This window comes from Podarcis liolepis (assembly GCF_965112155.1).
Source record: "Podarcis liolepis genome assembly, chromosome: 16".
Taxonomy (NCBI): domain Eukaryota; kingdom Metazoa; phylum Chordata; class Lepidosauria; order Squamata; family Lacertidae; genus Podarcis; species Podarcis liolepis.
In genome coordinates, this window is record NC_139567.1 from 36,513,385 (window position 1) to 36,540,768 (window position 27,384).

At 47.1% G+C, this 27,384-nt stretch overlaps 2 protein-coding genes across 16 annotated transcripts in view; one reads left to right on the top strand and one right to left on the bottom strand.

The window, feature by feature from the left end:
- Positions 1-9,929, top strand: part of MNT (MAX network transcriptional repressor) — a 64,978-nt gene extending 55,049 nt beyond the window's left edge. For both annotated transcript variants that reach the window (XM_083479638.1, XM_083479639.1), the window contains exons 5-6: positions 4,355-4,547; positions 8,237-9,929. In XM_083479638.1, the coding sequence (XP_083335764.1) occupies positions 4,355-4,547; positions 8,237-8,955 (912 nt within the window). In that variant the 3' untranslated portion in view covers positions 8,956-9,929. The remainder of the gene's footprint in view (positions 1-4,354; positions 4,548-8,236) is intronic.
- A 5,564-nt stretch (positions 9,930-15,493) lies between these two features.
- The window catches only part of SGSM2 (small G protein signaling modulator 2), an 80,685-nt gene continuing 68,794 nt past the window's right edge, over positions 15,494-27,384 (bottom strand). For 9 of the 14 annotated variants that reach the window (XM_083479538.1, XM_083479543.1, XM_083479537.1 and 6 more), the window contains 8 exons: positions 26,890-27,066; positions 25,673-26,077; positions 24,190-24,314; positions 23,766-23,848; positions 22,446-22,555; positions 20,156-20,252; positions 19,453-19,620; positions 15,494-17,417 (listed from right to left, as the gene is read on the bottom strand). In XM_083479538.1, the coding sequence (XP_083335664.1) occupies positions 17,329-17,417; positions 19,453-19,620; positions 20,156-20,252; positions 22,446-22,555; positions 23,766-23,848; positions 24,190-24,314; positions 25,673-26,077; positions 26,890-27,066 (1,254 nt within the window). In that variant the 3' untranslated portion in view covers positions 15,494-17,328. The remainder of the gene's footprint in view (positions 17,418-19,452; positions 19,621-20,155; positions 20,253-22,445; positions 22,556-23,765; positions 23,849-24,189; positions 24,315-25,672; positions 26,078-26,889; positions 27,067-27,384) is intronic. The other 5 variants (XM_083479535.1, XM_083479539.1, XM_083479536.1 and 2 more) reach the window with 1 other exon arrangement.

Sequence of the window (27,384 nt, forward strand, 5' to 3'; positions counted from 1 at the left end):
AAGCACAACCCTCATGGGCAGGCAACCCTCTCTCTGATTTGGCGGCAGAATCAATGTGCCGGTTGGAGTCTGCTGTGTGAGGAAGGCAGCTGTGGGGAAATAGCACGTGGTCAAGTTGTTTTTCCCGGGAGGGAGAGGGGCGAGGCTGAGGCTGGTGACAGAGTTTAGCTGGAGGGAAGGTCAGGGTTTCTGACTCTCTTCCTGCGGGGCGTCTGTCCCGGAGCCTCCTGGGAATGCATGACTCAGCAAAAACCAGGATCGGGTGCCTGTCCATTGGCAGAGTGTAAAGGGGACATTGCTTGTATTTGGGGGTCGTTCAGGATGACGGGCAATTAAAGCTAAAAGTCCACTTTTCCAGCACTTTGCAGACACTGGCAGGAAAGTGTTTTTTTTAGGTGTGTGTTTTGAAAGCATCTTTCTCGCTCTTGCTAATTGTGCACCGCTGCCGTTCCCTCGCGAGGGTTTTCTGCACAATGCCTGTAGGCTTAGATTTCGCGAAGTGTTTTTGTTTTTTGTTTTTTGTTTTTTTTTTTTTTTGAAAAGCATTTTTGCAACCCTGCGAGAGGGCACCTCCCCAGGGTGGAGGGAAAAACCCTCTGCTTCAGCCTGCTGGTGCAAAACCAGTCCATGCATGTGCCCTGATCTGGTGCAGCAAAGCGTATAGCGTTGGGCGATCTCGGTAAACAAGCCAAGTTGTAAGTGCCGCCATCCCTGCCCAATCCGTTACTCCCTCCCTTCAAGGGCCTAGTTCTTACTGAGGCTGCAAGCCACATGTGTCTTGGCTTGTATCGCCTCAGCCTACGGGCAGCATGCTGGAACGCTTCTTCCCCATATGCAAAATAAGAAAATAAAAAGAAGGCAAGCATCCCAGAGAATGTGTGTGCATCCTTTTCCCTGACATGCTGGCTTTCTTTATTCAAGGATATTTGTATAATGTTTGCGTACAGGAGCATTCGGTCAAGCGAGCAGAGTCTGAAAAAAGCACAATCCAAATTTGAAGGCTGGCTAGTTTGAGCAAGGGCTGGGCCAGTATTGAATCTGTTGTTGTTGTTTAGTTGTTTAGTCGTGTCCGACTCTTTGTGACCCCCTGGACCAGAGCACGCCAGGCACTCCTGTCTTCCACTGCCTCCTGCAGTTTGGTCAAACTCATGCTGGTAGCTTCGAGAACACTATCCAACCATCTCGTCCTCTGTCGTCCCCTTCTCCTTGTGCCTTCCATCTTTCCCAACATCAGGGTCTTTTCCAGGGAGTCTTCTCTTCTCATGAGGTGGCCAAAGTATTGGAGCCTCAGCTTCACGATCTGTCCTTCCAGTGAGCACTCAGGGCTGATTTCCTTAAGAATGGAGAGGTTTGATCTTCTTGCAGTCCATGGGACTCTCAAGAGACTCCTCCAGCACCATAATTCAAAAGCATCAATTCTTCAGCGATCAGCCGCCTTTATGGTCCAGCTCTTACTTCCATACATCACTACTGGGAAAACCATAGCTTTAAGTATACGGACCTTTGTTGGCAAGGTGATGTCTCTGCTTTTTAAGATGCTGTCTAGTATTGAATCTACCCTGCACCAATTTGATTCACAAATAAAAGCCTCCTTTAATTCTCTCTCCCTGCCCCCTTGTTTCCCAAGCATATGGACAGTTTCTGTTTTCAAATTGCCTTCGTTTAGAAGCTCAGGAAAATGGGCACAGTGGGGAGGGGGAACTCGCGCACAAACACATTCTGTCTTTTCATTTTGGGGGTGCTTGTCCAGGCAGGGGGCAGAAGGCGCTGAGCTCCCTTTCACTGGAGGTGCCGTAGCAGAATCTGGACTGCACCCTGTATGAAGCAGGGGTTGAGCTAGATGACCTTTGGGTTCCTTCCCAGCTCTGAGAAACCCTGGCAGTACAGCATTAACAATGGGAGGAAGGGAGGAGGGGACACCAGTGGCCTGACTCTGCACCAGGAAGCTTCCCACGGACACCTTCAACACTTTATTTTTTGGAAGCGGTTTTATTATTGTTTTCAAATAACATGAGTTTCCTCTCCCCACCCCAGATGGGGAGCGCGAAGGGTGCTCTTTCTGGTTCCCCTTCCCGCAAACCTCTCCACAGTATAAACGCACCTCCCACTTCATTAGCCGGGCTCCTGGAGTTGCCGCTTAGACCGCAGTGGCGGAGAAGCAGAATCTTCTGGTCACGTGCAACTAGAGGTCTGATCTCATCCTTTTCTGGCTGCTTTGCCCAGCAGCGCCGCCAACCCCCTTCCCTCCGCCACCTTCCAAGGCCGTGGCTGCCAGAGAGAGCCCCACGCAGCCCTTCCGAAGCGAGGCTTTCCTGCTTTTAGGAATTTGCCTCCTTGATCTTTCTGTGCTTTATAGGGTGCAGGTTTGAGCTGGGGGAAATTCTGCATTCTCAGTGTGTGAAGAGCGTTGCAGAAGGGGGAGAATTCAGAGGATTGCCCCAAGATGGAGGGGGAATCTGGGAACAGCCTCCCCAAAGCATCCCTGAGAGCTAGTACTGTATTTATCTTTCTCCCACCCCAATTATCAGCTAATTGTGTGTCATTGGGACGATTAGGCATCCTTTGTTGTGCCTTTGTGCTAAAACACACTGGCTTGTATCCAAAGTTTGTCTCCTGCTCAGCGGGTCTGTTGATTTCAGCGGGTCTTTTCTGTGTATAAATTGTGTCTTTATTTAGTCCCGTTGCTTTCAATGGCTCTCCTGCATCCCTTCTCACTTTGTTCTCACAACAGCCCTGTGAGATAGAGAAGGCTGAGAGGCAGTGACTGGCCCAAGCTCACCCAGTGAGCATCGTGGCTGAGCAGGGATTCGAACCCAGTCCTCACATGTCCTAGCCCAGCGCTCTAACCACGACACCACACTGCCCCTCATGGTAACCACGCTGCCTCTCGGCACCCTTCCTCTACATTTGTGCAATATAGGAAGCTGTGATTTGGCGAGGCTTCCTTGCCGCATGTCCCATCACCCATGTGATGGCGATTAACATACGCGGACCTTCATTTCCACATGTGGCATGTTCTTTCCCAGGCATCCCCAAACTCAGCCCTCCAGCTGTTCTGGGACTACAGTTCCCATCATCCCTGACCATTGCTCCTGTTAGCTAGGGATGATGGGAGTTGTAGTCCCAAAACAGCTGGAGGGCCAAGTTTGGGGATGCCTGTTCTTTCCTATGCAGAAGCGCTGGTGTGTTTGCAGCGTTTAAAACATGGGTAGGCAAACTAAGGCCTGGGGGCTGGATCCAGTCCAATCGCCTTCTCAGTCCCACCGACGGTCTGGGAATCAGCGTGTTTTTACATGAGTAGAATGTGTGCTTTTATTTAAAATGCATCTCTGGGTTATTTGTTGGGCATATTAATTCGTTCATTATTTTTTTCCAAAATATAGTCTGCCCCCCCCCCCAAGGTCTGAGGGACAATGGACCGGCCCGTTCTGAAAATGTTTGCTGACCCCTGATTGATTGATTGATGATTGATTGATTAATTGATTTTAAATATTTTTTATTGGTTTTCTGTGTATACATCCTCTAACAATATTTCTCTAACAGTTTTCCGTATTTTCCTACCCCCTCCCCTGGACTTCCCTCATACTCCCATTTTGTTTTATTTCCATATTGTTCACCCTGTGTATTGTTTCCCCAAAATTTCCCCAATACATATAATCTTATTATTATTATTATTATTATTATTATTATTATTATTATACACAATTGTGATTGTTTACTCAAATCCTGCCAATGAGTCCAGTTCTTTATGTTGTCTCCTCATATATTGCTGACCCCTGATTTAAAAACCTCCTCCCTTTCTTCCCCTCCTGTTGTTTGCGTTTCTGTTACTAGTATTGATCGATTGGCTTTCGTTTCCATACGGTACCGTCAGTGTTTATAGTACTTTTGCAATGCACAAACAGGGCAGATCTCTGCCCCGAGACGCTTTGTAAAACTCAACACAGGAGAAACAACAGGCGAAGCGGGTGGGAAGGGGGTTAAGCAGCGAAGGAATACGCTGCTTATTTTAGTTACGCATGCTTCGGATTGGGTTGCAGGCTTAGTTGCAGCAGAAAATTTTCTGAGCGATTTAAAAAAGATTTCCAGACTCTTCCTCTGCTGCGTCTAGGGTTTTGCAGCCCAAAGATTTCCACTTCCTCCACGGAAAGAGAAGCAGTGCTGAGTGCGAAACCTTTGCTGTTTTCCCAGCGTGCTCAGGCACAAGCTTTGGCGAATCCCCTAGGGGTATAGTGAGTTCCAGAGATGTTGCCCCCAACCCCGGTTTTTTGGGGGGTTTAAATCTGTCATTCTGCCTTTGTGGCCCTCCTTTCCTCCTGCGGGTCTCCTTACTTTATCCGGGTCCTTTTTGCAGACTTTGAAGCGCAAGGAGAAGGAGTACGAGCACGAGATGGAGCGGCTGGCGAGGGAGAAGATCGCCACGCAGCAGCGGCTGGCGGACCTGAAGCACGAGCTCAGCCAGTGGATGGATATCCTGGAGATCGACCGGATTATCCGGCAGACGGTTCAGCCGGAGGACGATCAAGCGTCTACCTCGACTGCGTCAGGTGCGTCCGAAATGCTGCCCAGCGGGGCCCGGTGGTGTGGCGGGTTGATTTTTGTTGTGTTTTTTTTTATAAATTTTTTATTGAATTTTCCAAATTTACACACACAGAGACAATACACAACACAAACATACAAACACAAAAACAAACACATATAATTTCGAATCCCTGATTTCTTAACCACTTTCCTTGACTTCCCCACACCTCCCCCTCCTGCATCCCAACTCCAATAGTTTAGTCAGCAAGTTCTTATCTCCCACCTTTACCTTATTAATATTTTTTTAATTCTTCTTAGTTAACCAAATTTAACTTATAAACCTCAATTTAAACCAAAATACCCCTTCTTTGCATATCTTTCTAAGGACGACCCCAGTTCCCTTCCACAAATTTCCCAATTTTTATATTATTTACAAAACAGAATAACAAAAATCAACATAATAGTTATACACCCTTTGGATTCCCAAATTCTCGCCCCCCCCCCCCCGTTCCCGGTCTCGATCCTCAAAAGATATCCATCAATCCGTCAACTCTCAGCCCGGATCCCTCACGTCCGAGTGGCGGGTTGATTTTTGGGGGTGGCGGGGCACACAGAGATGCGCTCACCGCTGTAGCTCATTGGTAGAGCACCTGCTTTGTAGAATCGTAGAGATGGAAGGGACCAACCTGGGATTCGAACCCACAACCTTGAGATGAAGAGTCTCATGCTCTGCCAGCTTGAGTCCTCCTGGACAACTGAGCTATCTTTCGCGTGCAGAAGGTCCCAGGTTCCAGTCCTTAGGATCTCCAGTTGAAATCCTGTCTGAAATCCTGCAGAGGCACCGCCAGGCAGCATAGCCAGCTCCCAAGCTAGATTGGTCTTTGGTGTGTCTGTAGAAGACGGCTTCCTATGTTCTTCTGCGCAGTTGGCTGCATTCTGAACCATGTACTAAACTCCCATCCAGGGCCAGCCCACTATGGTATGCAAGCAGCTCTGCACATGCCCCAAAAGCAGTTCCAGATCCGCACCATCCAGGAAAACTCCCCTCCTCTGGCCCCCTCCCCAGCTGGCATGTCTGAGGCTATACCGTTTCAGGCTCGCATGATTTAAATGCTCCTCCCTGCAAACAAATTCCCTGGAGGTAGAAAACTAGCTTCTCAGGGTGACAGAATACTTTCCCCTTGTATAATAATAATAACAACAACAACAATAATAATAATAATTTAGAATAATAATTTATTATTTATATCCCACCCATCTGGCTGGGTTTCCCCAGCCACTCTGGGCGGCTTCCAACAAAACACTAAAATACAATAACCTATTAAACATTAAAAGCTTCCCTAAACAGGGCTGCCTTCAGATGTCTTCTAAAAGTTTGGTAGTTATTTTTCTCTTTGACATCTGGTGGGAGGGCGTTCCACAGGGCGGGTGCCACTACCGAGAAGCCCCTCTGCCTGGTTTCCTGTAACTTGGCTTCTCGCAGCGAGGGAACCGCCAGAAGGCCCTTGGCACTGGACCTCAGTGTATATTAGCTTTCTGTGAGCAGGAATGAAATACATTTTTTAGATTTGTTTTTTTATATGGAGTCTGAAGTGGTGCAGCCCAAACACACATTTCCCATCTCATGACGGGGGTGGTGCAGTCTCTGTTGACTACGCCAGGAAGTGACTGTCTGTAACTTTCGGACACGATGAAGTTCATATGTTCATGTTCCATTGTGCCAGAGAAGCAGTGGTACCAGTAGTTGCCAATTAGCTACTGCGCTAAGATCAGGGTGCTGGTTTTAGTGTGGAAACTTGGTGCCAGAATACCTGAAAAATTATCTCACCCCTTGTAATATACCTTACAGATCACTGTGCTTGGCAGGTGAACATCTGCAGATGCCATCATTAGACAGGCACCATCTCTGTTGTCTGTTTCTGATGTCTTCTGAAGACCTTCACCCTCTAACAAGCCTTTTAAGTAGAGGCTGAGGCTGGGATAGAGCATGAGACTTAATCACAGGGTCAAGGGTTCGATTCTGACATTGGGCAAAAGGTTCCTGCATTGCAGGAGGTTGGACTAGATAACCCTCAGGGTCCTTTCCCACCTCTACAATTCTGTGATTCCAGACCTTCCCACCCTGCATCTACAGTGGTGCCCCGCAAGACGAATGCCTCGCAAGACGGAAAACCCGCTAGACGAAAGGGTTTTCCGTTTTTGAGCTGCTTCACAAGACAATTTTCCCTATGGGCTTGCTTTGCAAGACGAAAACGTCTTGCAAGTGTTCCGATTTTTTTCCGCTTTCCCCCCCTTTTTCTAAGCCGCTAAGCCACTAATAGCCTTTTGGCCGCTAATCCACTAAGCCTTTAATAGCCGCTAAACTGCTAATTAGCGCTAAGCCGCTAATAGGGTTGCTTCGCAAGACGAAAAAACTGCTAGACGAAGAGACTCGTAGAACGGATTAATTTCGTCTTGCGAGGCACCACTGTACATTGGAATTCTTTTTTTAAAAAAAAGCAACTTCAGGAATTTTCACTGTGTGCCACATCTGAGCTCCTTTGGCAGAAAGAGTGAGGATACACACCAGTGTTAGAAACTCAGATATATAAGCTAGGTGACCAGAACGGAATGCCTAGTTGCCATTTTTGGTGAATTACCTTTCAAATGATGGGCTGACTGTGATTGATTCTCAGTTAAACATCTGGCTAGTTCAGTGGCCAGCCTAGAGCTAGGTTATGAAAGATGAGAAAAGTCTCTCTATCCACGGACAGTCCATCCACACACACACACACTCACGCTGGCCTATTCCGACCTCTTTTTCTTAATGGTGACACGGACCATTCATAACGTAAAAGTATTCTTTGCAGCTGTCAGCAGGGCAGTGGGGTGGGGTATGTGAAGAGAAGCTGCAACAATGAACTGTAAAGCTTTTCACTGCTCCTGCTCAGGCTGCAGAGAAAAAAAACATGGTGGTTCCTGAAATCCATTCCGATTTTACAGATAAAAAAGAACTGATATAATTCTACAGGATGTGGCATTAGTGTGTGAAAACAGTCGCGATTCAGTGATCCTCAGGCACGCACCTCCAGAGGGTGGAGACGCCAGGCATCTTCGCTTGGTCCCAAGCGGTCGATAGCCTTGCGCAAAATGTGCCTCTTTTCAAACACAGAGCAAGTACTATGGAGATAACGGAGTTATACAAAATACGGACTATTGAAAAAGATGCAGTAGAAAAGGTTTGATAATAGGACCCATGTGAAAGGGAAGGTGGGAAGTCCAGAGATTCGGAGGAATCTTTAAATGTGGGTGGGTGTGGTTGCATTGTTAGAATTTTATATTTGTAAAATCAAAAATTATTTCAAAAAAAAAATAAAAATTTCAAACATGTACAGTGGACGCTCAGGTTGTGAACGTGATCTGTGCGGGATGCACGTTCGCAACCCACAGCGGCACATCTGCACATGCGTAGGTTGCCATTCGGCGCTTCTGCACATGCGGAAAGCGTGATTTAGTGCTTCTGCGCACGCGAGGGTTGCCATTCAGCACTTCTGCGCACGCGCAAAGGATGATTTAGCGCGTCTGCACATGCGCGACCGCCGAAACCCAGAAGTAATCCATTCCGGTACTTCTGGGTTTGGGCAGTCCGTAACCCGAAAAAACACAACCCAAAGCATCTGTAACCCAAGGTATGACTGTAATAAATACATTTGTCCCCGTTTTGTCCTCTCCACAGAGGGTGAAGACAACATGGACGAAGACATGGAAGACGACCGACCGGCGAACTCCTTGCCGAAGCTGTCCCACCGCCAGCACCCCGAGCTCTTGAAGGCAGTGCCCCCCATCGCCGCCTCGCACCACCCGTCCGTCCTGCCTCTGGCCCAGAAGCACGCCCCTCCTCCTCCGCCGCCGCACGCGCAGCCCCCCCTTCCGCCCCAAGCGCTGGTGCCTCCCCAGGCCATCGTCCCCGCACAGACTCACCTGGTGGCGGCCTCCACCGTTCAATCGACTGTTATCGCCCACACGGCCACCACGCATGCCTCCGTCATCCAGACTGTCAACCACGTCCTGCAGGGGCCACCGGGCAAGCACATTGCGCACATTGCCCCTTCCTCCGCCTCCAGCCCAGTCCAGCTCACGGCCGCCGCCCAGCCCATCGGCCACATCACGGTGCACCCGGCCGCCCTCAACCACGTGGCGCACCTGGGCCAGCAGCTCCCCCTCTACCCACAGCCCGTGGCGGTCAGCCAGCCGGTGGTCAGCCACATCGCCCACACCATCTCTCACCAGCAAGTGAACGGGACGGCCGGCCTGGGGCAGCCGGCCGTAATGGCCAAGCCGGCCGTCGGGACTCAGGTGGTGCACCACCCGCAGCTGGTGGGGCAGACGGTCTTGAACCCCGTCACCATGGTCACCATGCCTTCGTTCCCAGTGAGCACCTTGAAGCTGGCTTAGGGACCGCCGGGCGCCCGGCCGAAACTCCATACATTCCAAACTGCGTGCCCCCCCCCCCCGTTGTGAAGTGAGGAGGGAGGAGGAAGAAGAGGAGGGAGGAGGAAGAGGGGAGGGTGCAACAGGTCTGGGGAGGAGGGGGGTGGGGAACAGAAAAAAAAAGATTAAAAGACACACACGACACACGCGCTGTTCTTTTCTTCTTTCTCCTCCCGCTTTCCCCTTTCTTGATTTCTATTCGGCAACCTGGTAATTGAGAAAAACCAGGTCCTGCTACTGCACTTGAATTTCCCCCAATCAGAACATTTAATGAACAGTCCTACTTAGTGATTATTAATCCCCCCTTTTTTCCCATGTAATCAACGAAGTATGACTATAATAATGTTCTTAAGACATTTTTTCCCCTTCCCTCCCCCTACCCTGTTTTATTTTTATTTTTATTTTTTTTAATGTGTTGCTTCTTTGTAGGTTTGTTTTTTTAAAAAAAAAATGGCTGATCTCTTTATGGAGAGACTTTGCATAGATTAAGAAGAGGAAGAAGAGAATCATAGAAATATATATATTATATATTTATATATATATCTACCTGCCTATAGCTACATATATATATAAATATTGTTATCAAATGAAGGCCGTTGAGAAGGCTGATTGCTTTTTTTTCCCCCCTTGCAGGAATATTAGACACGTTAACAGAAAATTTGAAAAAAAACAACAAAACAAACAATAATCTCTTCCTTTTGGAAAGAGAAGACAGAGTTATCCTTTTTAAATGAGCATCTTTCAAAGACAGATGGTTTGGTGGACCAGGGTAAAACCATATTTAAAATTAAAAAAAAACATATGCGACATGTTGCAGTATTTTTTCCTTTCCGTATATTTGCATTTCAGTTCAACCATCAATAATCACTGTGACTTGTTACTGGCATTTTAAGGAAACCCTCTGTCTAATAAAAGGAGAGAGAAAAAATTGCACACAACTGGATTTTTTGTTGTTGTAATTCCTAAAGGGTCTCGTTTTATAAATTACTCGCTGTGTTCGCCTTTGTTCCTTTTCCGCTTTTTATTATTATTTTTAAACATGCACGATTTGCAATAACGTTACTTTCTCTCTGCATGGATTGAGGGTGGGGGGCAGTCGAATTCTGCTGCTGTGTATTCAACCCGGCTGAGGTTGCCATGGCCCCATTCAGATTACTGGAAGAGATAATCAAGTCATGCCCAGCAAGCGGACATTGGGATGTGAGAGACTTCAGTGGGGTTTACGGTGCCTCGATTTCCCCTCTGAGATGACAACCTCATAAGTTGCTGCATTTTTCAATGTGTTTTTCAAAGCCTAGGGCCTAAACAGGTTGAAAGCGAAAATAAAGAGCCGCTGGATAGTAGAAAGGGACACCTGGTTGGACCACATTCCCTCTGAAGATGAGGACCATGCTGTGCCTTACTCTCGGATCTGTGGCTGCAGGGAAAGTTGAGAATTCCCTGCCAAGTACCCAGTGGCCTCGATGTGTGGCTTTTGTTGTTGTTCTTCCAGGGTTTTTTTTTGGGGGGGGGACACGGGATGCTTCCTCGTTCAACTTTGATCTGCCAGGCATATTAACCTTAGAAGAGTGGAGCTTTTTAGGGAAGGAGCACAGCCCAGTGGGGCCCAAGGCTCTTCAACGTTTCTGCGGGGAGAGAGAGAGAGGCTTTGGCTAGTTGCCTCCGAGGCGGAGCCTCAAGAACGCGGAAGGCGGAGCTATGAGCAGCTGATAACAAGCTCCTCCCACTCTTGCTTTTGGCTCCTCCCCTAGATAGGATAGTACAGTGGTGCCTCGCAAGACGAAAAGAATCCGTTCTGTGATTCTCTTCGTCTAGCGGTTTTTTCGTCTTGCGAAGCAAGCCCATTGACGGATTAGCGCTATTAGCGGCTTTTAGCGGCTTATCGGATCAGCTGATAAGCGGCTTAACGGCTTAGAAAAAGGGGGGGAAGGAAAAAAACACCCGCAGGAACTCGCAAGACATTTTCATCTTGCGAAGCAAGCCCATAGGAGATTCGTTTTGCGAAGCACCTCCAAAACGGAAAACTCTTTCGTCTAGCGAGTTTTCTGTCTTGCGGGGCATTCGTCTTGCGGGGCACCACTGTACTAATTTCCTTGGAGATTCTGAGCATTTCCCTTTTCTTGCAAGGGATCCTATTTGGAATAAGGGAATTTCCCTTAAAAAAAGGGAAACGTTGGCAGCTATGATTCTGAGTAGTCAAATTTTCAGGTCAAACCCTAAGACAGAATTTTGAAATGCCAGGCTTGGTTTCCTTCCCAGACACCGCTGAACGGTTCAAATGGCATGTGTAGTCTTTGTTCTTTCAAATTACTTCTTTCTTTTTCTTTTGAGGGGGCTGTAACATTGTTGTTCCAGATTTTGGAGGTGGTGGGGAGGGGAACATGATAGAATTGTATGAAGTTAATGTGCAGCATGTAGAAAACGGATCAGGAAATGTTTTTCTCCAATTATCATAGTGCCGGAATTCGTGGACATTCATGAAACTCAGTGCTGACAGATTCGGGACGGGCCAAAAGGACTACGCACAGTGTGTAGTTGAACTAGTGGTTTGATTCCCACAAGAGGCAGTGATGGCTACCAAAAAAAGGATTCGTGGAGGATAACACTGTCAGTGACTACTAGCTGCGATGGCTGCTTCAGTATGCTTGTGAATACCTGTTTGTGGAAACCATGGGAGGAGAGAGATCTCTGTTGTACTCAGGTTTTGTTTTTCCCAGATACCTGGTTTGCCACTGAACAGGAGGCTGTGCTAGATAGACCAATGGCCTGATCCAACAGGTCTCCTGGGTTCTTACAAAGTAAGAGATGCTTCCTTTCTCCCCCCTCTCAAATGAGAGTAGAGCCTGGGAGTCATGCAGTGAAATTGGCAGTAGATTCAGAAAGCCACACTCAATGAAGAAATCACTTAAAGGGACCCCTGACCATTAGGTCCAGTCGTGGCCGACTCTGGAGTTGCGGTGTTCATCTTGCTTTACTGGCCGAGGGAGCCGGCATTTGTCCGCAGACAGCTTCCGGGTCATGTGGCCAGCATGACTAAGCCGCTTCTGGCAAACCAGAGCAGCACACGGAAACGCCGTTTACCTTCCCGCCAGAGCAGTACCTATTTATCTACTTGCACATTTGACGTGCTTTCGAACTGCTAGGTTGGCAGGAGCAGGGACCGAACAATGGGCGCTCACCCCGTCATGGGGATTCGAACCGCCGACCTTCCAATCAGCAAGTTCTAGGCTCAGTGGTTTAACCCACAGCGCCACCTGCGTCCCTAGAAATCACTTGGGGCACTGGAATGCCATGAGTGTTGGGTTTAAAATGAGATAAGATTAATTTGTGGAGGTTAGATCTAGTGGCCGAAAGCCATGAAAGCGGAGTGGGGGGGGGTGATTCTGATTCAGGACAGAAAGTTTGAATACCAGTTGCTGAGGGGGGACAGGCAACAACAGCCCCTTATAGTCCCCTCTGTGGTTACCTGTTCCGTTGCAGAGGATCTGTCATAATGCGTTCAGAGTGGCTCCGTCGCGAGAGCTCGAGACTCTTGAATCTCAGGGTTGTGGGTTCGAGGCCGACGTTGGGCAAAAGATTCCTGCGTTGCAGACGGTTGGACTACATAGCCCTCGGGGTCCCTTCGAACTCTGCAATTCTATGTGCCCCTTCTCAGTGCCACTGATTACCACCCATTCAAGGATACAGTCCAAGGATACAGTGGTGCCTCGCAAGACGAAAATAATTCGTTCCCTGAGTCTTTTCGTCTTGCGATGTTTTTCGTCTTGCGAAGCACGGTCCGTCGCAACTGCGCCTCTTCAAGCGGCTTTAAGAAAAAAGCGCAAGACGTTTTCGTCTTGCGAAGCAAGCCCATAGGGAAATTCGTCTAGCGAAGCAACGCAAAACCGAAAAACCCTTTCGTCTAGTGAGTTTTTCGTCTTGCGAGGCATTCGTCTTGCGGGGCACTACTGTATAGAAAAGGACCTGAATATGGTAAGTCCAAAGTTCTGTTCTATCTATTTTGGGGAGATGCATCCAGGCATGTGACACACTTATGGGGTACCTACTGGTCATATGTCATTGGCAGCTGGTGGGGCCAAAGGCAAGCAGACGGACAGTAGGTGGCGTTGGAGCCAACCAATTCTAATACTGCCCCCATCCTCCCCTCTGCTGAGTTCTAGGGCGACCCAGAGACTTCAGAAGGAAACTGACGGGCAATGCCAGCCCCTGGACAGGTTGTAAGTAAGGTAGCCAGGTGAGGACAAACCAATTGGTAAAGGTAAAGGGACCCCTGACCATTTAGGTCCAGTCATGGACAGCTCTGGGGTTGCAGCGCTCATCTCGCTTTATTGGCTGAGGGAGCCGGTGTACAGCTTCCGGGTCATGTGGCCAGCATGACTAAGCCGCTTCTGGCGAACCAGAGCAGCGCACGGAAACGCCGTTTACCTTCCCGCCGGACCAGTACCTATTTATCCACTTGCACTTTGATGTGCTTTCAAACTGCTAGATTGGCAGGAGCAGGAACTGAGCAACGGGAGCTCACCCTGTCGCGGGGATTTGAACCGCTGACCTTCTGATCGGCAAGTCCTAGGCTCTGTGGTTTAACCCACAGCGCCACCCGTGTCCCTCCAATTGGTACATTTGCCCAAATAGACCATCCTCCATGGTCAGATGTTGCTTTCTTGCTTTAGTTAGAGCAGAGCCGCATTGAAGGAGGCAAGGATGAGATTCAGGCTGCAAGGTTGTCCACTTTAACCTGGGAATAAACATCTGCTTCACTGCTAGTTTGGGCTGCATGAACAATGGTGCACTGAATGGAGATCCTTCTAACATTTCGCAGGATGCTAGTATGTGAATGTACCATGTTTGGTTGGGGACGGGGACGGGAACCTGGACAGAGAAGAGGTGGGTGTATCCTGGCAGAGAGTGCATGTCTGGCTGGGACCCTGAAACAGAGCGCTGTGCAAACCGTAACATTTTGTTGCAGAGACGCCTGCTCTTTCCTAAGCATCTATTGCAACGGGGATGGTCTGCCACCTAGTGCCAGCGTCTGTGATTGCATGACTGCATTAAGGCTGCACAGAAATAGTAACATGCTCCGAGCCTGTGTTGCAATGAGATGTTGCAATCTATGAGGAGCGCTTCTGGCTAGGCTGCCAGCCATACTTGCCTCCTGACAGTCCATTCTACCCCTCTCCTTATTTTCCTTTCCAAATGACTGCTGTGCATGTTTAGTCCTCGTTAAGCTGTTCAGAAAATTGAAGAGACTTTTTTGTTGCTACTTGGGTGCATTTCAGTACAGTGGTGCCTCGCAAGACGAAAATAATTCGTTCCGCGAGTCTTTTCGCCTTGCGATGTTTTTCGTCTTGCGAAGCACGGTCCGTCGCAACTGCGCTTCTTCAAGCAGCTTTAAGAAAAAAGCGCAAGACGTTTTCGTCTTGCGAAGCAAGCCCATAGGGGAATTCGTCTAGCGAAGCAACGCAAAACCGAAAAACCCTTTCGTCTAGCGAGTTTTTCGTCTTGCAAGTTTTTCATCTTGCGGGGCACCACTGTATTCCCTTGAACATGCTAGCCTCTCCTGTTTGTGGCTCTGCTTTAGGGATGTGATGTCTATTTTGAACAGCATGCTGCATCAGTTGAAGTCGCCTGGCAAAGCTCTTTTTCCTCCTCCTGTACGTCCAGCTCAAGGTTTTCAGACAAGTGGGATGGGGGCTGTTCGGTCACTGCCAAGAACAGTATGCTGGCCTAGATAAGCCAGTTTGCTTTGGTTGGCTCAAGCAAGAGTCTGGTATGATGACCTCAGGGTTGGACTACTGCACTGCGCTCCGCATGGGGCTGCCTTTGAAAGCAGCCTTCGAGGAGCGCAGAACATGGCCATCCTGGCGGCTGACACAATTCGAGTCAAGCAGATCACAGAACCACCAGTGCTGTCAAAACTGATTGACAATTCAGAATGCTGCTATTGAGCAATAAAGCTCATTGCAGCTCAGGACCACGATATATTCTGGAACGCGCCTCAAGATATGAACCTGCCCAGATGTTTAGACCTCCTTATGAGGCACTTTTCTAGGTCTCCCTCTGAGGGAGGCATGGGGGGTGGTGACACAGAAGAAGGGCCTTTTCAGTGGTGGCTCCCTGTCTCTGGAATGCTCGCCTCAGCGAGATGTTGTTTGTGGCTACCAGTGTGGGGGCCAAACCTTCCTGTGGCTGCTTATTACGAGGGTTGTTTTGTTACATTTTTATAGTACGACCCATTTATATTAATATATTTAAATGTGCTGGAGTCTCGCTGGAGACTTTTGGTAACAAGCAACAAACAAGAAGAATAAGAAACTACAATAATTTGAATGGAGTCTCCATTGTTAGAGGTTATGACCCTTGTTACCAAAGGAGGCAGTTGCTTGTTCACTGTAGGAAGATGTAACTTTTGGTCTGAGGTGGCAAAGTCACACTTCCATTCTCACAGGGTCATTGTTGTCGTTTTATGAGCGACAAAGAAATATTTTTACTCATTAGAAAAAGCTTTGACAATATGTATTTTCTTTTAATCCATTGGTTGCACTTAAAAGATAAATAAACTCTTGAGCAATAAAGAAAATATTCTGCTCCTGACAAAAATAAGGCAGTACACAATATTCATAAAATACTATTATGCAGAAACATTATAATAAACAGGTACAACAAAGTTTGCACAGTTAAATTCGTTAATTTTTTTGTTGTTTTTGGTTGTGTTTCCTTTTTCTCTCTCTGTGTGTTTTTTTTACATAGTAAAGTGTCGTATATAATACATTCTCCAAAAATGTAGTGCACTGTGTTTTCATTTTTAAAACATGGATGAACCCATCAGGTTTTAAAGGGGGTTTGGGGGATTTTAAAGACTTCTTCACCTTTCAACTGAATGAAAATGCACACAAAATCGGAAAAGCGGTTTCCTCGCCTGCGACACTGTCTGGCAGAACCATGCATGTTTCGAACACTTAACTTGGCACAAGGAAGAAAGAGAAAAAACCGACAGGACTAAGGGACAAACCGTGTGAGCATGCCAGCATTAGCCAAAAAAAGAGAAAGAGTCAGTTTCCTGATTTAAGACACTCCCCTCTATTGCATTCCAAGGGAAAAGGAACAAAATAAACCCAACTAGCTGGAAGTCAGCGATGCTTTGGGGGCTAGCTGCCCCACCTCCCATGTCTGTTTCTCCAGCAGTTAAGAGTACTGGGTTAAATCCTGCAACGGTCTATATAACAGAAAAAGCTGAAGAACAACGAGGCAGCATAAAAACTGAAAGATCCTCAAACAGGCAACGGAGAAGGAAACCAGGGCAATTATACATAATTATTTCATGCATTTGTAGAATTCAGCACCTCGTTGGGCTCCACAGTTTGGCTGGTTGGTTGGTTGTTCTCTTTTTTAAAATAAAAATAAAAATCAAGATTCTTAGCCCTCATTGTTGTGCAGAAAAAACCAGGACTACTGGCCTGCTGCCCTCCTTTCCCCACTATTTTTCGGTGAGCTTTCTCTGTCCGTGGCTGGTTATCATGGTTTCCCCGTTCAGGGCCAAACACTTCAGGATAAAATGCTTCATAGGGGTGACATAAGTAGAGGGAAGCCTGTTTTTTGGCGCTTAACTTCCACAGAGCTTCTGCCGTGCCGCAAACGCTGGGAGGAGATGGGGCCCTCCAGTTTGCAGACGAGCTTCAGAGAACTACAGGCTCATTTCCCGGCATAAAGTCCTTGGTCTATGCGCAACCTCAGAAGGATGCCCCACCTCGGTCTATGCCCGATCTCATCACAGAATTTGGCGCAGCTGGTCATAGATGCTGCTCGCTTAGAACAGGGAGGTGCTCTTGAAATACTGGCAAGAAGGTGGGGCGTTGGGAAGGGTGTCCTGCAGGTGGGTAGGTGGGTTCGAAGACGGACAAGGCTTTGCACAAATTACAGTGGGGGGCACACACATCAAGTCTTCCTTCTGCCCATGCTCGCCACCCTTTGACCATCCCAGTGCTGGGAAACTCAATTAACACAACAAACTGGAGAAACGAAAGACACACAAATATTTTTTGGCCCTGAAATACAGAGTCTGCAGTGAAGACTCTCGTGTGTGTGCGCACACAACCTCAACTCCTGGTGGGAAGCCACCTTGTTTTTCCTGTGTGCTTTTTCTTCTCCTGGAAAGAACACTCTCAGGTATTTACAAACATTATTACATGGAAGAAGATGCCAGTAAACCATTAATTGAAGTGACAAGTGCAGGCAAATTCTCGTTCCCCCTTCCTCCCCCTAAAAGGGTGCAAGCCAGGTTGCAGTTGCTGCTGCTGCTGCCGTCGCCTCAGGCAAACCCTCTCGGTTCCTCCTCCTCGCTCACTTGTTCTCGATCAGCGTTTGCACTTTGCAGACCAGATCTCTCGCGATCTTCAGGATCTCCTGCGCGTTGTGGTGCTCTGCCATTTCTGCACAAAACACACAACAGAAGTAAGAGGAAGGGGAGGACCAGTAGTGCGAGGAGCCAGAGGGAAAAGTGAGTGGAGGAAGCTGAGATTGCCTGGGAGCATACACTATTGGCCAAAATTGTGGAAACCATTTGGGAAAAGTGCATTTCTGAGGTTTGTTGGCTCATAGCACCATTATTATTATTATTATTATTATTATTATTATTATTATTATTATTATTATTAGAAATACCATAAAATTATATATCAATGGAAAGATAATTTAATGAAGAATGTAATGCAACAAAGTTTGTTCACTTATCTGTATTCTATCAAAAGTTATAGCCATTTAACCCGAAAAAGGAAGCACAACTAAGTGTTTGCTGTGCAGCTTTTTTTGAGTTGATATGCAGTTGTGCTTCCTTTTTCAAACCTCAGAAATACACTTTTTCCAAAAGGTTTCCACAGTTTTGGCCACTAGTGTATATATCAGCTCCTTGTTTTTGTTGTTGTTGTTTCGTCATTTAGTCGTGTCCAACTCTTTGTGACTCCAGAGCACGCCAGGCACTCCTGTCTTCCACTGCCTCCCGCAGTTTGGTCATGTTTGTAGCTTCCAGAACACTGTCCAACCATCTCATCCTCTGTCATCCCCTTCTCCTTGTGCCCTCAATTTTTATGTCAACTCCTAACGAGCTCAATTGACCAGTTAGCTAAGCTTTCACTAGAGAAATATGCAGCAAAACCTTATTTGGGATAAGGCTATTCCAGCCCCATTACTTGCACACTTGCAACTTAGAGGACCAGAGCTGTACATGTAAGATAGATTAATTTCTTCTTGCCGCAGTCAAGTTGCAGTCACCCGGCCCACCTTGCCGAGTCACAATAGTCCATAGCACAGTTTTCTGGACTAAATTTGACAATGGAGTTCTGGATGCTTTAACTGAAGCACTATGTGCTCATGTCATGGCCACGTTAAAGCTGCAGAGCACCCTTGGGTCGAGATGGCCTTCTAAGTGTTTCTTATCAGTTAAAAACGCTGAGCCAAAACAGCTGCTCTTCCAGCTCCTGTTCCCCAATTAAAGATATGGCTGTTAAGCCCACGCAGAAAACAGATAAAACAGATACGCTCCTTGCCTGCATGTACCGATTCACATTAACCGCTGAGCTATCTTCACCTGGAAACTACAAAGAAAAACCCAACAGCCCCATTTTCGGAAAAGTTCCATGTCAAGGAAAATGCTAGACTAGGATGCTGACCCTGCTGAGATGCAGAGTGTGCCTTTTTCTTGTTGCACAGCAACACTCCCATCACAGGAGCCCCTTCTGTACTCTGTTGCACTTCATCTGAGAAACAAGTTCACAGCTTTCAGCTTGAGATGAGAATAATCAGAAAGGAAAGCATCGCTTTATTTCCAAGTGGAAGCCTCGTACCTGCCGTTGCTCGGGCATTTTAAGAAACAAAACAAGTAATTTCGTTGTAAGTAATTTCGTTGTCCCCGAGAGGGGGCAATGACAATAAAGATATTATTATTATTATTATTATTATTATTATTATTATTATTATTATTATTATTATTAAACAACCAAAAAATGATTAGAAGAAGCACAGTTTTGAAAGTTGCAGCCTGCTCTCTTGATCCAAGGTGGCAATGGGTTGTATCCAAAAACAGACAAATGTTTGCTCCTGGATCTCAGAAACCATCACACCAAATTTGGTGACAATCTCGAGTTGTTCTGAAAGGTTTGGTCTGCCACCTTGATTCAAAATGGTGTGTGGTGGTATCTGAACGCAGACAAAAACCTGCTCCTCTGTCTCAGGAACTATCATGCCCAACCACAGAGAACAGGTGGAAAAATAGGCAGCTTTCCAAAATACAGATGATCAGGACTGAATTCTGATCTGCTCCTGTCCTCCCTCTGCCCAAATCCCTTGCTTCCTAAACAAACAAATGAAAAGCTTTTCCTAAACGCCTGCAATCTTAAACTGAACACATCGAAGTCCTTGAAAAAAGAATGGAAAAAGAGAGTGAAATTGAATTGAGCTCGGCTCCCTTACCATTAAAAAACTTGATGATATCAGTAAAGTCCATGTTGTTATCGCGGATAATCTCTCGGTAGGCCTCTACCAGTGCTAAGGCAATGAAAAGGACAAAATGTTCTGAAGAGATGTGCTTTGCTGCCCAAATAACTTCCCACACTGTAAAAACATCCTCGTACAACAATTCTGAAGGGAAGGAACAAACATTGCAGAGAGCATCCAGTTACTCAAGCGCGTCATGGTCACAACAGTTTTCTTGACGACATTAATCCCCCCCCACTGCCCTCCCCCTGGGGGAAAAATTAAGACTACACTGGTACCTCGGGTTACATACGCTTCAGGTTACAGACTCCTCTAACCCAGAAATAGTACCTTGGGTTAAGAACTTTGCTTCAGGATGAGAACAGAAATCGTGCTCCGGGGGGGCGCGGCAGCAGCGGGAGGCCCCATTAGCTAAAGTGGTGCTTCAGGTTAAGAACAGTTTCAGGTTTAGAACAGACCTCCAGAACGAATTAAGTTTTTAACCCGAGGTACCACTATAATAAAAATAATCTCTAATGGCATCTTTAGACTTGGAGGGGTCACCTGCCGGGGATGCTGTTGCTGCATTCTGAAATGGCAGAATCTGCACTAAGCGCATGTTGGGGTCAGACTAGATGACCCCCAAGATGCCACCCAACCCTTTTGGTTCCATGATCAATATGTGGCTCAAGCATCTTACCTCTCTTAAAATCCAGCAGGAACCAGCGGTAGCAAAAGTAGAAGTGAGTGTAATCCCCGTTCTGGTGCATCAGTTCAAAGAGTTCAGAATCCAGAATCTTTGGGGGGAAATTTGAAAACACCAACAACAACACAGAGACAAAAATGAGTTCCAGTTTTAAATATCTGACAACACAGATATCCGAGCGACAATACAGCTGTGCAATCAGGGGCTTGCAAGGTCTCAGGATTTTGAACCGTGAAGATTTGGGAGCAGGCCACACCTACCATGGCCTGACCATCAGGTGAGATTATTGGGCCTCCAACCCAGAGGGGGGAAGAGGTGGGGAGTTCAAGGCAGGAGGAGGTAGGACACTTGATTCCTAAGGTGCCACAAGGTTTTTTTCGGTGAAGGGGCTGCAGCTCAGGGTCTGCGTCAGAACCTGGCGACCTTTGGCAGGTGATGGGCTCCCAGCTGGCCACCACATTGAAACAGAATCCCAGCCAGGTGCTCTGACTGGCACTGGGGACCATCTTAATTTCCCACAATGCCCTTCTTCACACGTTCTTCTCTCTCTCTCTCTCTCTCTCTCTCTCTCTCTCTCTCTCTCCCTCTCTCCCTCCCTCTCTCTCTCTCTCTCTCTCTGTGCCACTCTCCTTTACAATCTCCTCTCTTTCCACCCTTTGGCATCCATTCTTCCCCTCACACGAACCCCAGTCAACCATCGTTCATTATCTCTTCCAGCCAAGCGCATTATCTCTTCCAGATTTAAGTTTGCAGACACCTCCCTGCCCTAACGTTCCCTTCTTCCAGACCTGCCGGCCTGATCTCATGCATGTGTCTACTCAGAAGTAACGTCCCAAGGAGGCGTTTGAGCTGCCTTCACAACCCTGCTGCGGAGCTTTCCCCCTTTTAGGGAGATGCGCTGAGAAGTCAGAAGGATTGCACGGTTCCCATAGGAACTGGCCCCCTGCCCAGAGACAGCAGAGGTGGGGAGCTGCTCCAGCTCTTCCCTCCCCACCGTCCTCAGCTATGGGCTGCCAGGTGTCCAGAGAGGAAACTGAGCAGAGGGTGCGCATCTGCACTCAGACGCCTGACCACGGAGTGTGCCGGCTAGAGCATCTTTCCAAAGGATTCTAGGCCACTCTAGCTGCCGCGCTCCGTGGCTGAACCTCCTCTGTGCAGGGATAATGGGAAGAAATGGGAGACGCTGCACTTGTGAGCTGGGAATCAGATACAGTACAGTGGTGCCCCGCAAGACGAATGCCTCGCAAGACGGAAAACTTGCTAGACGAAAGAGTTTTCCGTTTTGGAGGTGCTTCGCAAAACAAATTTCCTATGGGCTTGCTTCGCAAGACGACAATGTCTTGCGAGTTCCTGCTGGTTTTTTCCCCTCCCCCCCTTTTTCTATGCCGCTAAGCCGCTTATCAGCTGATCCGATCAGCAGATAAGCCGCTAAAAGCCGCTAATAGTGCTAATAGCGCTAATCCCCAAACCGTCAATGAGCTTGCTTCGCAAGACGAAAAAACCGCTAGACGAAGAGAATCACAGAACGGATTCTTTTCGTCTTGCGAGGCACCACTGTATGTCTGAGAGCCACGCAAAGCTTGCGTACCTCTGGATTTTTACCCATGTGCTGATGGGGCCCAGAGGGAGTGCAAATGGGTAGCAGTGATGCCATCCTGCCCAACGGCCCAAAATCTGCAGCCAGCACCACTACAAGATCAACAGCAGGGCCATTGGACAAATGGGATGTCTGTCCCAGCATTCTTCCAGGAGACTGAAGGAGGGATCAAGCCTCGTTTGGCCTTTAAGTGCCAGGCAAATTCTGTGCCATTGACTAAGTCTGCCAACCTGGCGCCCGACAAATGTTTGAGACTACAACTCCCATTAGCCAGAGCTTGCTGGGGGTGATGGGAACACAGGAAACTGTCTTATATCGGTGGCTGGGTATTGATCCATGTAGCTCAGGATTGTCTACAATGATTGGGAGCAGGATTTCAGAGAAGCGTCTCCCGTTTCTACAGAAGATGCTGGGGATCACTCCCGAGGCCTTCTGCACATGCTCTATGGCCCCTGTAGTCAAAAACATCTGGAGAGCACCAGCTGCACTAAAGTTTTGGGGGGTGGGCTTTAATTGTGGGCAGCAAATCATTGGTTTAGCGCTGCTGTTTGGGTGGATTGTATTTAATTTGGTTTCAGTCTTTAGTTTTGTGCCCATTTTAATTTTGCTAAACTGCCTTCAGCTTCAAACGAACGGAACAGGACAGCTAAACATTATTTTTTTTAACATAGGCATGCAAAGCCCCACCTGGATCAGGGACCTCATGTTTGCAAAATGTGTGTCCATGGCGCCTCCGTTAGGGAAATTTTGACTCATTCTCTTCATGAGATGGGTGAAGCAACTGTAAGCCAACTCGTCTGAAATCAAACGCAGACAGATGTTAATTTAAAACAAGAAGAGTGAAGCAATGCTTTTTAAAGAGTAAATCTGCTTTTTAATCAAGAAACAGTGCAATCCTATTATACATGTTTACTCAGACGTAAGCCCTACTGTGTTCAATGGGGATTATTCCCAAGTGTTTAAGGTTGCAATCTAAGGCTGAAATCCTAACCCCACTTGCCTAGAAGGAAGCCCCATTTAATTCAATAGGACTTACTTCCGAGTAGACATGCTTAGGCTTGAACTATGAACCAGCACATCCATCAGTTGTATTCAAAAAAATACTTATTGATACTTGCCCATAGATATACAAAAATTCATACTCCATGCAAAGTATCTATTATATAATACACAGAAAATAAATGCTTGATGTAAAAAGGAATGGAGGCAGAAAGAAGAAGAAATAAATAAATAAAGGAAGACCGAAAAAAGGGAAAGGAGAGAGAAAAGAGTAAAGAAAGATAAAAGACTTTCAGTTCTCTGTCCTGCAGCTAAATATAGTATTCACTCATTAACAACATCCAACCATGCTGCCTTCTGTATACCAATATTTCTTCAAACTTCAATTCCAGATATTACAAGTTCATTTTCTCTCTCACGCAAAAAAAGTCCATCAATCAGTTGTATTTAGAATAAAATTGTGTCAGGGCCAGGGGCCAAGTCCAGCCAACTGGTGTCTCCATAACTGGGCAACTGCAGGGCATGGGCCAAAATCAGCAGAGTAATGGAAGTTCACCTTTGTGTAGAGTACAAAGGAGTAAAACACACAGGCAGAGTTCTTCAGTAAAAGTTTACTGAGGTTTTTAAAAGCATACAGAAACTTGCTGGAATCCCCAACAAGGCAAAAACCTCGCTTTTGCAGAAGCAAAAACACATGGTATATACAGAAACCAAAAGAGAGAGAGAAAAAGAAGACGATGAACAATTCAGGCAGCGCTCAGTGGCAGGTTTATATCTCTGTCTCTAAGTACTGACCTTGAGTTCTTACAGGACTCTATGAATAACAACAGCTGTCCAGAAAGCACGAGAATATTCTAGTAACTTCTAGTAAATCCAGGAAGATTCTGCATCCACCCCTGATAAATTGTAAGCTAAGGTAAACTATGGATTAGCATGAACGTGCAACTGTGATATAAATGAATATATATTTTTATATGGGGCTGCACAGATACCATGAAGACTTCTAACCTTTGTCGAGTATAACCATGAGTGGAGCCAGGAGGTCACACATTCCTTGGACGTAGCCAACGTCTAAATGTTCCCAAACGTAACTGCAACAGAGGGAAGAGAAATGGAGTCATACGCCTGAAACGTCTCTTAAATGAAATGCTTCCGGTTAAAGGGCAAATTTGCAAAATGCAGCTTGGTTCAGCCAAAACAAACTAGGATCTGGAGGAAGGATCTCAAGAAGCTTCTCTGAGCTTGGAACATCCTCCTGAAAATTTGAATTCTTATTCTCCTAACCGGGTTCTCGAACCATATTATCGTTATTCGCTTCTGTAGCTCTCCCAAGCTCCGCCCCTTGCTCCAACAGGCTCCGCCCTCAAACTGTCAGGCTCCACCCCTGCTGAATCCCAGACTCCGCGCCTGGGAGCCTCCCGGATCCACTGACCTGCACATAATGTTCCGTAGTTTCTCCAGGTTCTCAGCGGTGAAATACCAATAATTCCGATCACACCTCTGTACGTCTTTATCGATTCTGTGCAGGTTTAAGGCAACAGTGTCCAACATTTCTATCTAGAAGATACAAGCACACGTCACAGAGGTGTTGCTGAATAAAACACGACTTCTCTGTTGCAATCTGAAATTTTGGAAAGTGGCGTGTGTTTTAAACACACACACACACACACACACACACACACACACACACACACACCACTACTAATTTTTATTTATTCTAATCATCATTGATTTATTAATTGCCTTCTGTAATGGGGGGAAGAGAGCAAAAAAAGGCTTTTAACCGCCACCACCCAAAAAAACCCAAGAGGTTCAAATGCATTTTCCATTGCATTTCATTCTTTCTCTACAGCCAACATGAGGACTAGTATCTTAGAATTCCTTTGGGAATTCTGTGTGGGACCTACTCAATTCTGCAATTCAGTGTGATTGATGCAGATCTGTCAAAACATAGCCTATGGAGGTCCCCCTGGACCAGGTCTAAGGTTCCCCAACTTTGAGCTAATGCAGGGGTTGTCAATCTGGTCCCTATCGCCCACTAGTGGGCGTTTCAGGATTCTAGGTGGGCAGTTGGGGGTTCTACGGCACAAGCTGAATCCTCCTTCCATCAAGCACTGGTGGGCGGTAAGGAAATTTTACCATCAAGAAAGATGCATTACTGGGCGGTAGGTACAAAAAGGTTGACTCATCTAATGTATCCTAGTCCTTCATTTACATCAGGAACATGGCTTATTTCATTCTGTGTTCAAGTGCAAGAGCAACCCTTTGAGGAGGCAGCAAATCAACTGGATCCTTTTCTCCCATAAAAACACCCATTTGCTGAGCTCTTCAGCGGAGGCCCTGCTTCAGGCACCCTCGCTTATTGAGGCCACTGGGCGCAGGGCCTTCTCTGCAACAGCACCCCAGTTATGGGCACATACTCCTCAACCTGCAGAACTTACAGAGTCATTCCTCTAAGCAACACTATATTGCTTTAGATGCCTGCTGAGAATTCCTCCGTTGAGGACTGTCTATCCAGACTCAAGATTGAGATGCTTATATTTCTTTTCGAAAGTTTTGTTGATTTTTAACTTTGTTAAAATATGTTCAGCTTTGTTTAACTTTGCAATATGCCCTGCCAAAAAAGAGGGCATTGTTTTAAGTTCGGGGGGGAAAGAGAGGGCAGGAGATGGCAGGGCCCAATGAAACAGACCTAAAGGGTTCAGACTTTTTGGATCACCAAAATGCAGTATTCGGGGCTGTCCAAGAGAGTAGGATGGAAGAGTGAAGCTGTGGCTCTCTCTAGATGCTGTTGGGACTCCAAACCCCATCAGCCTGAGCCAGCAAGGCCAATGGTCAGGGATGATGGGAGTTGTAGTCCGGCAACATTTGAAGGCCCACCGGTTGCCCATTTCTACGGGGTCCCTCTTACCTACCGTATAAGACGCAGAACACACAGATATGGCCTCCTCTGCAGGTTCCTTACAGTCCATCTGGGAACAGAGCTGTTCTTCAGTTACTAAGTCCTGAGGTTCCGAGCCCTTGGCTTGAGGGTCCTGGTCAGAATCTTGCCTCTGTGGATCGGAGCCAGCTTCCTCCTCAGCGCCGTCCTCAAAGCAGACACTCTGCCCGTCATCAATGCTGGACAGGATGCCCGACGTGACGGAGTAATTCCGGGAGGACGGGAGCCCGGAGTCGGGGGAGTCAAATTCTACCGACTGCTGCTGCTCCACAGCCACAATGACTGTTGGCGCATCGCTGCAGCCCCCGGTCAAAGATGGGTCTTCCTGAACCTTCAGGTCTCGCTCTACCGAGTCCATTTCATCGACGGATATAAACACCTGAAGGGCAAGATGTTTATCATGAAAGGAAGGAAGGATTAAACGAACACAGCAGGAAGGTGAAGGTCTGATGCACCAGCTGATACAGTTGGAAGAACCGGACATGGAGGAAGGGGTGAATTTATTTCATGGGCACAAAACACCCCATGTATGAGATAAGGCCAGAGGTCCAAGGTCAGCCAAGCCAGTCACTATGGCAATGGCCCAGTACCATCTAGATAAGTGATTAAGGCATGTCAGCTCATTTGTCAGTCCATGAGTCAGAGCCTGTCTTACGTTTTGGAACTGCTGGAGCAACAGAAACGCTTTCTACTTGTATATATCTGTATCTGCAAAGGCTACAAGCTTTATGTATAAATCAACGTCCAGAACTGATATTGCTGAAGTCTTATCTTCCGCAGCAGTAAACTATTTTGGACCTTAAAACTGCCATGGTGTGGTGACTAGAACTTGGATGAAAAGCGGCACAGAAATATAATAAATCAAATCAAAATCAAATCAATCTGCTGGGGGAGAGGCTGCAAGCAGGCTGTGGATGGGCCTAGATGAGGCAGAGCCAATGATGGGCAGGGTACCCTGTTCCCTCTCCCTCTCTGTGCCACCTCTTTCTCCCCATTCTCATTCCCTTCTTTTGCACCTGCATGAAACTAGAGCAATGGCCAAATGAAATTAGGCCTCAGGCCAACTGGGGCTCTCAGGCCTCTAGTTGCTGACCCCTGGTCTAGATTTATGGACCTTTGGTCTGACCCAGCAAGGCTCTCTGCATTATGTCACAGCAAAGAGGTATGGTAGAACAAGGCACATCGCCTTACATCGTTGCTGATGGTGGAGTCCCTGTGGATCAACCGCTGGACGTGGCTGTCTATGCTGCTGCCAGAGGAGAATTTGGTGGCTGTTTGAGACTCCTTCTCCCGAAGCTTCACAATCACCTCGCAGGCTTTCCACTCGGCCATCACTTTCTGATACCTGAGCGCAATTTCCTCGTCAACCTTCAGAAAGGAAGGGGGGGAAAGGCTGTCAGGAAGTCATCTCTGGAAAGGCCTTGGGAAACCTCTGCAGGTTTGCATTTAAATATATATATATATTCTTTATTTTAAAAAAAATCAAAAGTACAAGTGCATAGAGTGAGATAAGACACACACAAAAAGAAGGAAACAAGAAATAGTATCCACGTAGAAAACAAGACAGAACAAATTAAAAATATATACTGTGCACATTACAAAAAAAGGGGGGGGTTCTGAAAGGTTTTCACAACAGGGAAAGCTGAGGCTCTTCAGACGATGCTGGACTACAACTCCCATCAGTCC